The following is a 15970-nucleotide window of genomic DNA, read 5'->3' as shown; positions in this document are numbered from 1 at the left end:
TAACCTTCACTCATCATCCAAGTCCATGTTAGAAACGAACCCATCATTCCGATTTCTCATTCTTTGGAAATACTGATTAAGTGCTTCGCCACCACCTTCACCCAACCTTAAATGTCGAGTATTGTCAATGAAATTCCGACAATCTTTCTCTTGAAACTGAAGATTCTCAAAACCCCCCGCATTAACGACAAGAGAATAAAAATTCTTGTTCATTCGTATATCGGCTCGATCATTCAGGTCGAAGATTATTTGACTATATTCATCTAGATGTTTGTGAGATCGCAATAATCTTATCTTCTTGGGGCTCACAATTATGTGGTTGTGCACATTTTCAACAGTGGTGAAAACCCATTTATCATTCTTGCTCAATGTCGCATTTACTATCACTTTACAATCTGTTCTAGTTGTTGGTCGTGGCTTCGAGATATTATTGTTCGTAGGATGGTACTTTCCGCCACGGGCACAACCAACAGTCACGTACACAGGCCTCCCTTCATCATCTTTCCTAGTCCTTTGTGTCCGTACACCAAAACCCTCTTGCTTCGCATACTGCTTATAGTAGGCTGTAAGATCTTTCGTACTGTCAAATTCCATCCCAGATCTTGGTGCTTCAACTCGTACCTCATCATCCTGGACAACAGTGGTACCCTCTAAATCTTCATTTATGTCGAAGACCATTTCTAAAAATGGAAACATATGGATTTGCATCAAAACAAAATTACAATAATTATAATCAAGACAAACAAAACTATACTACCGTCGGCATCAAGAAAACTTTCAGCAGTCATCCATGATGTACTTCTAAGATTTTGTTCAAATTCTACAACGGTTGGCACAGTTGACGTCGGGGGCACTTCTTGCCTCAAGTCATCTGGATTACTCGGCTGAGGGTAGGACATATAATGTGGCATCTGCTGCAACAGGCACGTTGTTAGGAAAAATTGGATGACTCTAAAAAAATTAACATGTTAACTTCTGAAATATAAAAATTCAAATAAATATACCTCAAATGAATCAGAAAATGGGCTATAGTCTACTGGAGTACTCGGGGAATTGTAGGGCATATTTATATCAAAAGGATGCATTCCATCTTCGTTTTTTCCCATCACAATAAGGCTAAGAATATCTTCCGATAATTTCTATCCAGTCTTCCAAGATGGCAAAAGAAGAAAAATAAAGATTAAACTCTCATTTGTAATGCAAAATCTGAAAATATAAGCATTTTCTACATAAATGAAATACAAACGTACAATTATTGTTTGAACGGAAAAAATAGAAACAAATAACTCTCAGTGAGCATAAACAAATATTTCCAATTCATGGAATCCATCGAATCATCTAGCAAGTATTTAGTCAGTCTATTTTCATGTCTTTTTACTTATCAAGAACAAAAAAAATGAGTTAAATATATTCTAATCTCAGTGCTCAGAATAGTTTCTAATTGTGTTTTCATGAAACTATTGCAAGACACTTATTGGACACATTTAGTTTTTTTTTTATTTAATGAATATTGAAAAAACAATTACTTTGACAGCATCCTATCTATGCTATAGCCATATTTTGAGACTTATTATTTAAGAAGTCAAAAGTTTGCTTTGTTCTCATAGTATTTAATCGAATTGGTCTTCACTACACATGAAGTTTAAGAGATTTTGTTCTTTTGTTGACATGAAACTGTCTTCTATTTTGCCACATTTTCTTCTAATTAATTATACTCTTAAAAAAATATATATTTCGGACGGGTCAATTCATTGGAATGATTAACTATGATCACTAATAAACAACTTTTAAAGCAACCAAAATTAAATAAACTGAATCATCAATTTGTATGAGGGAGACCTTCTAATCAAGCTTTGACACATCAACATAAATATTAAATCTGAAAATTAAAATTTAGCCTATTTGTTAATGACAACCACAGATCTTGATAACATTAGGAGACAACCATGACGTCTTTTCCTCAATGTTTTCACATGTAAATACAGATTGTAATAGCTCACTATGAGAAAATGAGAATAATAACAAATATCATCTTCTAATATCATTTTCTGGAAATTTCTCCATGCCCTAAGCATACCCATCTCAGAAAACACAAAAATCATGATGTACATAGCATGTATGGACGGAAAAATGGTAGTACAATATTTACCTACCAAACCATTTGGCAAAACAGAGCACTCGGTCCCGTCGTTGGTTTGGTCCGTTCAATCAGCTCGTGGGGAGCGGCAGCACTGGGTAGACATACGAGCGTCTCGAGGTGGCGCTGGGAAGAGGAAGCCGTCGCGAGGTGGCGCTGGCAAGAGGAAGCCGACAGACGCGAGTTCGTGGTGAGGAAAGGGGCTTCGCGGGATTCAAATATTCTTTGCTCCATTCAACGAGCTTGTGGGACAGTGGAGGCGCTGGGCAGATGGAGGAGTGCAGCTCAGTGGCACTGACGAGAGAGACGGCGTCGCCGGAAGGTGCTGGGTTGTGGAAGGAGACGCGGGTCGCGATGGAGCAGGGGTTTCGCGGCATGAATTTGAATGGGTAGAAACAAATTTTCAAATACATCTTCAATCAAAATGCACGTGATGATTTTTTTTTATTTTTTTTTTTTTTTTTTTTAAAAAAAAATACATCCACGTATTGAGTGCACCGCTACAGTGGACTCGTATAGTAGTACTCTAATTTAAAACCACGTTATGATGTATTTCATTTTCTGAACCATCACCAAGTGTCCACGAGTCATGTCATCTTTCATTTTCTTTTTTTCTTTTCTTGTATGTTTTTATTTCTCCTCTCTTTCTTTGCTATTTTGGGCAGTAAACGATTTTAAGAACAAGATCCTGCTACGAAATAGATCTGTAGAAAAGCTAATTCGTAGTTCAGTATTATTTATTGATGTATTAAGTAAAGTCAGGATATAAAAGGAGAGGAGATGATCGCTACAATCCGTAAAAAAATAAAAAAAATAATAAAAATAAAATTACAATAAACTTGAAAGGTTTAGATCGAGGAGGATCATGTTGACGGGTTCTCAAAAGAAAAGGATTATTAATTGAGTTGTGGTTGAAAGTCATATATAAGAGAGAAAATGATTGCAGTGTTCGCAGGAGAGATGCGACTGCATCAATGCACGGGCCCCACGTGTACGCGATCGGTGGGATGTGTACTTAGCCCAAAAGATCTGCTGCTGGGATGTCACTCACTCACATGGGTTGTTAGAAAACCATAGGAAGAAAGAGTAATGGCATGCCATGTAGATAGTTAGCATCATATTCTTTCATATTTTAATTAATATGTTACTTTTTTTTTTTTTTAACTAATTATTTAAAATTTAAAATTTATATTAAATTAATCATCACACTCTCTATAATAATAAAATATTATTATTTTTTATTATTTATATTTTTTAATTAATTTTTATTTTATTTTGATAATCTTCAATAACCTCTAACAATCATATTTATTTTCACAATCTAACAATCTATAATATAATAACCTCATATGTATATAAATGATAAAATCTCATATGAATAAAAATCTCATATCTATAATATAATCTCAAAAAATATTTTTAGACTTGCTATAATTCTTTTCATATTTTAAAAGAAGAATAAATTTACTATAACTTATATTTTAAATGAAAACAATTTAACTAATTCAATGTAAAGCAAATATGAATGATATTTGTTAAATTTAAAGATGAAAAAATATTTGACTAATCCAATACCAATGCTCTAAATTTCAAATTGATAGATCACCCGAAAGACTTTTTTTTTTTTTTTCATAAAAGTGTAAATTTGATTAAAAACATTTTATTTTTTTTTTTACATTTAGTAGAATCTTGTTTTTTACAAAAATTTAAATGAAATTTATCTATTTAAAATTTATATAAATTATTTCTCTTGTAGAATGTCAAATAATATCTCACTCCTTCGAAAAAGAAGAGCCATCGTAAATTGGGATTCATGGGTCAATACAATCACACAAATTCAGTTCTTTTGCAATCAGACCCATTAAAACTTGTATTACGTATCTCAATTATGCCCAATTACGACATAAAATGATAATGGAAAATATTATTTGACACCTCATATATTTTATTTTTTTCAAAAAAAGTAACTTTGATATTTTTTTAAGATCTTTTAAAAATAGTTTAAAATAATAAATAAATAAAAAATCTGTGCTTGCTGTCAATGGTGGATGGCAGCCCATCACTACTCAATAGCAAGCCAAGCCAGCTTCCTCACGAAAAGAAAGTCGTCGAGTGAGAAACATCCATTCCCACTCCCCACGACTGTCCATTCCATTCAAAAATATTCTTTAACACCAATCTGTCTTTGTGAAACTTAAAAGGGAAACGCGTCAATGTCGCTGTCATGCACTCTAAACAGCAATCCGCGTTTAACAGCTAGCATTTATAAAATAAAGAAGGAGACCCATCCACACGGAGTAGCAACTACCCACAACTAATGGCAACTCGCACTCTCACCATCACACACCTATTCAAATGATTTTTCTTGTATTATATTTTACAATACGAATTATCAGTGCAATTTCTCATCCACGAGAGATACCATATAGAGAACTCGGACCAGTAGCATAGTATGAAACTCATATTACCATCCGAATTAAGCAAGTAAAGAGTCATATTACATAGCATTATTTTTACACTTAGATCAAAACATATTTGGTACAACACATATTGGGAACTAACTTCACCCCCCAATAAAAACAAAAAAAATCAACTGCATGCAAACGTATTAAGATCAAAAGAAGAGACAAATATGACCTGCACGCTACGATTGACAGAAGAAAACATACCGGTTGGTCTCCAAGTTTGCAATGTAATCAATCATTTGTGATTTCAACGTCCTTTTGGGTTCATGATCTGCGAGAACACAGCACTTGGTGTCAACCCATCCGAGTCTTCACTGGCTACACTTCGACCGCCTATGCTCATACTCATTCCACTGCTCCTTGAGTCGGTGGCATTACCATCAAAACCTGGGGATGCATCAGGATCTTTCTTCCCTTTACAGGGTACGAATGGCTCCTCCTCGATATCCATTCCACCAATGCCTTGGCCACTCTCCTCCGCACTCTCCTGTAGCTGCAAACCAAACTCTAGGTTCCACAACACATCACCCATCGATGGCCTTTCAATGCCCTGATCAGACACACACTTCATTGCAGTCTCGGCAAACTTCTTGAAGCATTCGGAAGAAATCTTCCCCTTCAGATAAGGATCCATTATCTGATCAAGAATGCCTTTCTTGTGGCAATGAGCTGCCCACTCTGCCAAGCTCACTTGCTCCTTTGCAAGTGTTGGGTTCAAAGCTGGGCGAGCACACAAGATCTCAAAAAGAACAACACCAAATGAGTAAACATCAGATTTTTCAGTCAGTTGCTGCCTCCTGAAGTACTCAGGATCCAAATACCCAAAACTACCTTTAACAACAGTGCTGACATGCGTGTTATCCAATGTGGGACCTGTTTTAGATAACCCAAAATCAGAAACCTTTGCAACCCACTTCTCATCCAAAAGGATGTTCGTTGTCTTAACATCTCGGTGGATAATAGTGTGCTTGGCGCCAGTGTGGAGATAGTGTAAGCCACGAGCAGCTCCAATGCAGATCTCAAGCCTTTGCTTCCAGGGCAGTGGAGGTTTTTGGCTCTTGTAAAGATGCTCACGCAGCGTTCCGTGAGCCATGTAGTCATAAACAAGAATCATTTCACAGTTTTCTTCACAATAGCCAATCAACGAGACAAGGTGGCGATGACGAAGTTTTGAAAGCATTTCAATTTCAGTTTGGAACTCATGTACTCCTTGCTCGGAGAGTGGGTTTCCACGCTTGATTGCCACTTTGGTTGTTCCACCATCAACTTCTCCCTTGTAAACTTTACCAAAACCTCCAACCCCAAGGAGTAGAGCCTCATCGAAGTTCTTGGTGGCTGCCTTGATCTCAGCAAATGAGAAGTGGCGGCAAAGGTTTGAAGGATGTGAGGACGCATAACTTCCTGTAGTGTTTGTCTTGGCAGAACCAGCAGAATGTGAATTACCATATAGAGAAAGTGGAAGCCACCCTGAAGGACCTTCACTTGCACTTGACTCCTTCCCATGCCTGTGGCGACGGTAAGCAGCAATAAGAAAGAAGCCAACAACAAGGGCTAAGGCGATTCCACCACTAACAACCCCAATGATAATCACTTTCTGATTCTTTGTTTTACCATTACCAGATGATGGTCTAGCCTTTGGTGGGTCAATCACATCCTGTCTAGGAAGAGAAGTAGGATTAGGCCCTGCGAGATTACCCCTTGAATCATTAACTTTGAATATTTCTATTCCATTCAGGATTGCATCATAATAGTTGGGCTGGTAAGACGCATCTGGATGTAGATCAAGCCACAAATCCTGCTGTGGGCTTCCACTTGGAACAAGAACCACATAATCCTTGTACACTGGAACATCATCTTGCTGATCTGCCCATCCAACAACATCCGCCCCATTCATAGCAGTTTGATTGTAAAGGAAGATATCAAACACTCTTTGATTGATCTTGGTTATATTTGGGGCAATCTCGCAGAAATGAAGCCGAACTAGGTAAGCGAATCCTGAGTCGACTGAGAAAATCCAAGTCAAATTGTAATTGAGATTGATCTGAGGATTTGGCCCCATTGATCTTGCAGTGCTATAAACATTCACTGGAGCAACATAAGTAGGCATATCTGTCGGATACACGATGGTTGTGTTTGGATCAGCAGCCAATGTAACCCCGAGCGCAGCCCCATAGAGGTATGGAGAATCGTCATACCAAGATCTATAAAGACCTGTATCCTTGGATGGCGAGATATCATTTCCACCCACATTCAAGCGATAAACATTCTCAAGAGCAGTGCTATTGCCGATCTCGAAAGGAGAAGACTGGCCCACAATCATGAGTTTTCCATCAGTGGAACCATAAATGTCAGGCATAGATACAATCTCAATCCCATTCACGAATGCAAAGGCCTTCGGAGCTTTGGGAGACGGGACGAAAGTTATATCCAATTTGTCACCATCAACATTTATCGAATACTCCTTCACAATAAATGCAAAATTCAAAGCTTCCGTGGTCTGTGCAGCACTGAAGTTGTTGAGCAGAGTATACGACCCTGCCGTCACCGAGAAGATGGAATTGGAGGCAGTTAAGCCCGCATAAGAAGCAGGGTAGAAGTAAATCCGTACAAATTTACGACCGGAGATAACAGGAATTCTATATGTAAAACTAGAGTAGAAGACCCTAGCAGTCATGTAAGGGACTTGAGGGACCGAAGGGTCCTGAGTAGCAGCTTCGGAGATGGTGGAGTTCCCACCCGCCATTAGATACTTGGACTTAACATCAGAGGTCCACTTCCGGCCATCGGTATCAGTGGTTTCCGAGGTTGCTCCACAATCTAGGAGGAATTTCTCGGTCGGAACAAAGTTTTGGGCCAGAATAACATGGATCGATGTGAAGGCCAAATAAAGAAGGATAATGGGTATAGCAGACACAACAGCAAATTTATTGGTGTTCTTCATCTCAAAACTAGAAGTTTCACAGTTTGGCTACTTTTAGAAGTCCAAAGAAACCGCAAAAAGAAAAAGATCTGGGTTGCTTAACACTCAAATCAGATCGGAACGACGCATAAGGAAACAAGATTTTGCAACAAAACATACAACAATTACAGATCCAAATACCCCCGAAAAAGGATATTGACTCAGCAAAGAATCAGTCAGAGCCAAGAAACCGCACAGCTCGAAAAGAAAAGGATTAATCAGATCGGAACTACTAAAAAGATCGACGCATAAGGAAACAAGACTTTGCAACAAAACATACTAAAATTACAGATCCGAACATCCAACTAGATAGAAAGGATGAGAGATTAAGAAGATGAAAAGCTCTAGAATAGATTGGAGGAAAACCTGAGATAGCAGACAGCACAGGACCGAGAGCAGCAAAAGATAGAAACGAATATATTTCAGGCCCAAGAACAGAATGGGAGATGAAAAACGTTACCTTTTTGGAGTAGTAGCTCAAGACCCAGGCTCTACAGGGAAATAGGATGTGATAGCTTTGAAAATCAGTAGCAATGGCGAAATAAGTGAAATTGAAGACGCGGGGAGCTGAAATAAATAAAGGAAGAAGACGGTTTTTTTTGTTTGAGAAAGGATAAACTACCGATTAATTTACTACTCTAAACTACTATGGAATAAAATAATACTTTTTTTAAGTGTTTACGTAAATCGAGTTGTTTGGTTTTTATTTATTAGTTAATTGGAGCGTGTGTTGGAAGATATGGAATGACGGATTTGACCCTTTAGAGAGAGAGTATAGCGGAGTTGCCTGCCATCTGTATTCTGTAAGATAAGAACTTGGTGGTGGACGACAGATCACCACCATTGAAAGAAGAAAGATTTTAAGGGAAACGCTCAAACGCGTTTCTGACAGACAGACAGACATAAATACATAGGGGTAGCCCCTTTTCGTATTATTTATTTATTTATTTATTTATTTTCATAAATTAACATAACATCCATACATCATCGATCCTTTCCCCCCAACTTCTCTCTTTTAATAACATATGTTTTCGTTCAAATTTTTTTTTTTTTTTTTTTTTAACTCTTCATGGCATGAAGTTCATGCTGCTAGCCTGCTATCACTTTCGTTATTTTCTTTTTTTTTTTTTTAAATTCTATTTTCAATATATATAGTGTGAAAAGTAAATTATTCAAATCACATATTTTTTTTCCGTAACAATACAAATTAAAATAAATTCTAAAACATTTAAAAAAAAAAAAAGAAGAAGAAATTGAACTTGTGGTGAGGGGTGAGGGGTGAGGGTAGCTGCTTGATACATTAATAATTGAACATGTTTGATCAGTAGTACTACTACCGGCCTCGATCGTCTTGATCATTTAATGTGGTTAACCAATCTCAAAATTAAATTAACCATTTAATTACCAATTAATTAGTATTATTAATATTCTACTCATGTGGATGAAGAAGCTTATCTATGACGTACGTAGATTCATGTTCAGGGAGCTGGGAGCTAGGGATCAGCTAGATTCCTCTTCATTACATGTACTCACTCATCAGATAATGATGATGATCTATATATATATATATATATGTATATGTATATGTATATCCTGGCATGGCCATCCAAGGGGATTTGCTTGAGAATTTTCCAGAAAATTAATTCTCCAAATTCTTGGGCCGGGTTGAGAATTTTCTACTCATGTACGTACCATTTGCCTGACCAAAACCTTGATATTGGCTTCTATATATCAAGGTGATTTATATCAAGTGTGAAGTTTTGTCTTGAGTATTATGTATATTTAAATTTTAAAGTAATTTACTTAATAAAAAGTTCTTATTACGCATTAACTGCAAAAGTACTAAATATGTACTAAAAAAATATATTCAAAACATTGCATCTAAACATATTTTCACACGATAACAAGCTATTTTAAGTGTTTTTTATTTTAATATTGAATATATTAGAGGTTCCGACAATTTCATTCCTGATTTTCTTATCCGAAAATTTTTACAGAAAAATATGAACAAGAAAAAGGAAAAAGAAAAACAAACTCCGGCTTTGATACCAATGAGGGCGAACGCATGATGAAAGAACAAAGGAATAGAACAGAGAAATAAAAACAGAGAAATAGAGTATGCACAGTCAGAGAAATAGAGTATGCACAGTTATTAGCAGGCAGTGATATCCACCATATGCATGTATGCATGATGCAGAAAATAAATAATGCATAAAACTACGGCTTTGATACTTATAATAATATTATAAGTAAAGCAACTCACAATATTACAAATAAAGCAACTCACAATATTACAAGAGAAGCAGGCGAGGAGACTAGATGTATGGAAAGAGAAGGAAAGTGAATTTGTGGGAGAGAGGAACTTGGCTGTGAGTAAAGCCTGCCTTCTCCGTTTACAAAGATCTCCTTTTATAGAACAAGGAGTTACATGTTTACAATAATTGAAACAGAAATAAAGTCTATGTGAGACAGTAGTTTTCCTTGTCTGTTTGTGCCAACAGATCATTCATCTTTAGATAATCTTGGTCTATCTTCATAATCATGTCCAAATATATTACTGTATGGATCAGGAACTGAAGCCTCTAATAATGCTTCTGACTTAATATCAAATTCGTCAGAATTATCTTTTTCCAGGGACTTCTTTAACAAGTGAATTAAATCTTCTTTATTAAGTCATTCAAGAACACTCTTCTTTTTAAACTTAGTGGATTTATTAGTTTTAGCAGAAGACTCTACTTTTTGTGAAGCAATTGTTGGAGCAGAGACCTGGATGAGTGGATATCCAGTTGAAACATAACCATGACTGATGGTAGAGAATTCCTCCGTATTTTTTAGATCTGGAGCAGTCTAAGAGAAATCTCGAATAATATAGTTAATGATCTCTTGGGTATAGGGGATCTTATCCCACCATTTAACAAAGCAGTATCGAACTAACAAATCACCATTTCTCTCGTAATTCCATTTCATGATCCAATGAACTTTGTACCATTTACAAAAATGGAGAGAGTAGGAAAATTTGGCAGTATGTTGGTCCATTTTAGAAACAATAGCATTGGCGAAACATTTGAATGCTTTGTGAAGCATCCCAAGGAAAATATCGGGAACTGGGTCAAACTGATTCCACCATTTCAAGAACCAGAGTGAGAGTTTTCCTTTGAATTTTTTTATCAAAGTTAAGAAACCAGGAGTAGTTCATATCATTGCACATACTGATATCGATTTAAAGTCTGAAAGCAAAGATTTCAGACTTTTATCTGTATCAATTTCAAATCTCGAAGCAAATTTAAACTTGACCTTCTGTCCAAAAGGATCAGTAGTAATACCATCTTTGTCAGAAAGAAATGGATATAAAGATGAAATCCTTACTTCATCTTTTGAAATTGTTTAAATAGATGCCTCAGGCATTGGTTATGGTGGCATTCTGAAACAAATTATTTCACCAGACTCTTCTAAACAAATTGTTCGATTTCATTCTGGCGTCTGGAATACTGCACAGAGAAATTACAGTACTATTAAAAAAGAAATTTTATCCATAGTACTATATATCTCTAAATTTCAAAGTGATTTACTTAATAAAAAATTATTATTACGCATTGACTGCAAAAGTGCTAAATATGTACTAGAAAAAAATGTTCAGAACATTACATCCAAACATATTTTCGCACGATGGCAAGTTATTTTAAGTGTTTTTTATTTTGATATTAAATATATTAGAGGTTTCGACAATTTCATTCATGATTCTCTTACCTGTGAATTCTTGTAAAAAATATGAGCAATTAAAAGGGAAAATAAAAACAAACACCGACTCCTCATAAACTCATAAAAAATAAACTTGTTTCACCATTAGAAATTGCCAATAAGTTTACCACCCAATTAGACGAAGATCAATTATGAGCTAAACACTTCTCATGTTTGCCAGGATAATATTTGTTTTAAAATTCCCTCTGTACTTGTCAGAAATATGTCTTATAAGGTTATTTTACAAATACCTTTTATTTCATCTTTATATCCATTTCTTTCTAACAAAGATAGTATTACTATTGATCCTTTTGGACAGAAGGCCAAGTTCAAATTTGCTTCAAGATTTGAAATTGATACATATAAAAGTCTGAAATCTTTGCTTTTTGCAAAAAACAAACATTTTGAATTTCTTTCAACAGGAGATCAAAAACAAAAAGATTTCAGAACAATTTCTTAGTACTTTACTTCAATAAAAAATTGATGATTTTATCAAAAGATTAACTTATTTCAAACCAAGATTAGATTCCTTGGTTATGACATTTCTGAAAGCAAAATCAGACCCATCAATAGGGCTATTGAATTTGCTGACAAATTTCCTGATGTCATTCTTGACAAAATTCAGTTGCAGAGATTCCTTGGTTCTCTTAACTATGTAGCTGATTTCTACCAAAATATGAGGAAATAATGTCGCCCTCTATTTGAAAGGTTGCGTACTAATCCTTCCCTTTGGTCAGAAATTCATACTAATCTTATTAAACAAATCAAATCACATGTCAAAACTCATCTCTGCCATGGAATTCATACTTCTGATTCTTTTAAAATTGTTTAAACAGATGCCTCAGACATTAGTTATGGTGGCATTCTGAAACAAATTGTTTCACTAGGCTCTTCCGAACAAATTGTTCGATTTCATTCTGGCGTGTGGAATACTCTAGGGTGGTAAACCTATTGGCAATTTCTAAAAGTGAACCAAGCTCATTTTTTATGAGTTTATGAGGAGCCGAAGTTTATTTTTCTTCTACACCTTCATTGGTATCAGAGCCAATTTCGGTTCCTGTTGCTATTAGATCATCTTATTTCTCTTCATTTCATTTATTTTGTCATCCTTCAAACCAAACACTGAATTCTTACTTTGTTAAAACACTAAAACTAAACTCATGGATGTCAGATGACATGGAAGACTGTGTTTCTAGGAGTCGAAGCAGTTCTTCTTGGTCATTGACATTAATATTCAACTGATTAAGCTTGTTTTTGAGTTTATTGGGCTTCTTATGACACTTATTAGCAAAATGTCTAGATTTGCTGCAATTAAAACAGTTTTCTTTTGAAAATTCTTTTTCTTGAAAACAGGCTTTTTGTTAGAAGCTTTTTTATAAAAATTGTCATGCGGTTTTCTCCTCATCCTACCATGAGGTTTAAAAGACTTAGTAAAATGTTTTTGTTTTCATCTGGATGGAGCAATAGGAGGAAGACCAAATCGTTCAAAAAAAGTTCTCATCTCATATTTGGTTTTTTTGCTATTTTTTATCTGTTGACGAAGCATTCTTTAATCATTATACAAACTGATACCAAATTTCTTAATAGTACTGAAAATATCACCATAAGTGTAATTTTCATAATTAAGAAATTCCAAATTATCAGTAAGTTCATCCTTAACCTTATGAGCAAATAAATGAGTAAGCCATCAATGAACATTTCTTTCCAGTAAGACTTATGACTATCATCTCTAAGCATTACTCTGGATATAAAAGTATCTTGATACCATCGATAATTAGACATCTGACGACATCGCAAGTTACTCAAATAATCACTAATATGATTAGTAATATTATAAGGGGATCCAATAAAATGTTTGATAATAGTATAAATCAAAGTATTAACATCATCAGGAAATGTCATTCCTGCAGTTTCATAAAAAATAAGTAACCCTTTGTCATTACGCTTGACAACATTCTGAATGGTTTCCTTTACTTCAGTAGTGAGATGTTTATCCCACCAGTTGCGAAGCATACCAGAAAATCCATTAGTTAAAATAAAATAAAAAAATATCAGGTTGTCTGATATTATTCTTAATATAAGCATTTGAAACTAATAACATTTTACTCATGATATTGAGGATTTCTTATTCAGACATTCCATCAATATTCTATTCGTAAATTTTGTTAGCAGAATAAGAAGATTGGATTTGAAAAACTTTTTCTTCAAATTGTAAATTAGGAGGGGTAGGCCTGGAATACTAGAAGTAGATTTTTCTATATTTTATTCAATCCAATCTAACTGGTGTCTAATAGTTTGAAGAGCAAGGTTGACAAAATTGTTTTGATGAATAATCTTTTTTGTCTCTTGTAAAATATTATTTTTTTAGAATCTTTGGATTTAGTTATTGGGATTTTGAAAGGAGAAGTAGTAACTTCAAATCCTTTATGAGAAATAAGAACTGTCTCTAAAAGAGGGTGGCTAGACTTAACCACAACCTTACCTTCTTCCTAGAAAAAACTAATTTTAACAACATTCAAAATATTTTAAGGAACATAATAGTTTCTACAAAATAAAAGAAAAGTATGTGACTTTGAAGGTCATTCATCTTTTCTTTCCATTTTCTTTTAACATGCAATTTTTCAGAAGCAGAAAAAGTAGCATGATAAGTTTTTTATCTTATCACAATTTTTTTGTGAACTATATTCATTAATAAGAGCAACTAAATCATACGAAAAAGGTCTATTTATCACAATGAATTTTTTGTGATAAATATGTGCAACTATATTTGAAGCTGTAAGAGATAAAGATGAAGTATCTTCTTCTTCCTTATCAGCTTCATCCTTTATGGATTTATCTATGGATGTTTCAGTATCATTGGTAGAGTATTAAGTATAAGTCACCTGAGAGGTCGTTGAAAGGCCCTTCAGTTATATATATATGTTGGAACAAAAGAGGCTACAAAACAAAACAAAAAGTGAGAGAAAAGTTTGCTTCAAGGCGTTACGATTATCGCTTTTTTTAAGATAATATTCGCCCCTACTACTAACAGTATGCGCATGGATTACAAGCGAATTTGCCTCCAAGATACAATGAAGCCTAGAATAAATCTGTTTGTCTAACTGCGTTATGCATACACGAAATTAAATCTCAAATACCCTCAGATTTTACTATTCAACCAAAAGATTATAAATCTATTTTCTGCAGAATAAACATATCCTAATGATAAGTTTTGAAAAAATGAAAACTTTTGAAAGAGAGAGAATTTCAAAACTACCTTCTATATTCTGTCAATTTTATGTTGAATTCGTAGGCCAATGAATCTATTTATAGAAAGCCAAAGGATATAATGAAAAGTTATAACTTTTTATTTTTCTATAATATGATACGTACATGTACATTTTTTATACCTATTACCAAGTCAGACAATTGGACCTAGTCTAATGGTCGCATTGGTTCCCTCTCCAAACGGTTTGCCCAACTGGTGCAATCTGGAATTTTTATTTTTTCCCATGCATTGTGCCCCTTGACGCGTTACAACACATGAGCCATGCGGCCTACGTAGAGCACACTCTACATAAATCAACAAAAAACCTGTCCTTTGTGGGGGGCACGACTCAAACCCAGTCCCATGGGGTAAATTCAGAGACTCAATAACACTATGCCAGGCAATGATTTATACACCCAAAGTATTATAACCATAAACTATATTGCTTATAAACTTTCCATAATCTCTCTCTTCCCAAAATAATTCATAACTTTCAAAAATAAACCCCAACATATTATTAATAATAAATATAATATATATTATTTTGAAAATATTTCCTACAATATATATATATATATATATGTATGTATACGTGTGTGTGTGGCTCGTCCTACTTAATTAGGAGAAAGCTGCTAGCATTCTGTTTTCATATTAATTCATACTACTCGACATTCAAAAAGGTGTTGTGCATGGTTGCAGATCAAATATCAGTACTATTAATGACTTATCTTCGATCGGGACTATGCACAAATATACATTACTACGTACTGATTACCTGTGCAGATGATCAGAAAACATGACGACCAACCTTAATTCCATTTTCTTTGATCAGCTAGCTCTGAGATGCCCCCCGGCCCCCAGCTTCCTCCTGCTTATACCTCCTCTCTCTTTTTCAGTAGCTTCTAGTAGAAACAGATACACATGAACAATATGCATCATCTTTCTTTCTTTCTTTCTTTCTTTCTTGCCTGCATTTATATATATACAGACCCGATCAAGTTAAGGGGACACCTACCTGAGATTAAGTTCATACCTATTCTTATCTTAATTAGTTGGCCGGTTGCTTGCAGTTCTTTACCATTTATATATGTTTTTTTTATAATTTGAACATTTGAAAATCCAAGGGTACATTGCACACTATGCATGCAGTTCAATATTGCTGATCACTAAAATTAACGTATCTTAGGAGTAATGTATATGCAACTTTACTCCTACCCTTCAATTGATCATGTCCGTAGGCCATAGCTGAAAGTAAATTTGAATAGATCTAGCAAGTTAAGGGAATTGTCTTGGCTTCAAAGCTAGAAATTCGATCCCTTCTTGGGCACTTCCCTTCTGTTCCTCGTCACTTTCAAAGAACAAACCTAATTATACATCGATACATATAAATGTGTGGTCCATGAAATAGGCAAAAGTGTGCTAAT

The 15970-nt window shown here is 34.9% G+C and overlaps 2 protein-coding genes across 2 annotated transcripts; both read right to left on the bottom strand.

The window, feature by feature from the left end:
* Nucleotides 1-6: 6 nt before the first annotated feature.
* On the bottom strand, nt 7-678 carry LOC108986259 (protein FAR1-RELATED SEQUENCE 5-like). Its single transcript, XM_018958823.2, has one exon. The coding sequence runs from the start codon at nt 676-678 to the stop codon at nt 7-9; it is 672 nt and encodes a 223-aa protein (XP_018814368.2).
* Nucleotides 679-4563: 3885 nt separating this feature from the next.
* LOC108986271 (receptor-like protein kinase FERONIA) lies at nt 4564-8179 on the bottom strand. Its single transcript, XM_018958836.2, has one exon. The coding sequence runs from the start codon at nt 7541-7543 to the stop codon at nt 4850-4852; it is 2694 nt and encodes an 897-aa protein (XP_018814381.1). The 5' UTR covers nt 7544-8179; the 3' UTR covers nt 4564-4849.
* Between the last annotated feature and the right edge of the window lie 7791 nt (nt 8180-15970).

The sequence above is a fragment of the Juglans regia genome, chromosome 3, assembly GCF_001411555.2.
Source record: "Juglans regia cultivar Chandler chromosome 3, Walnut 2.0, whole genome shotgun sequence".
Taxonomy (NCBI): Eukaryota; Viridiplantae; Streptophyta; class Magnoliopsida; order Fagales; family Juglandaceae; genus Juglans; species Juglans regia.
Note: the sequence above shows the minus strand (reverse complement) of the source record. Positions and strands in the feature narration are given on the sequence as shown.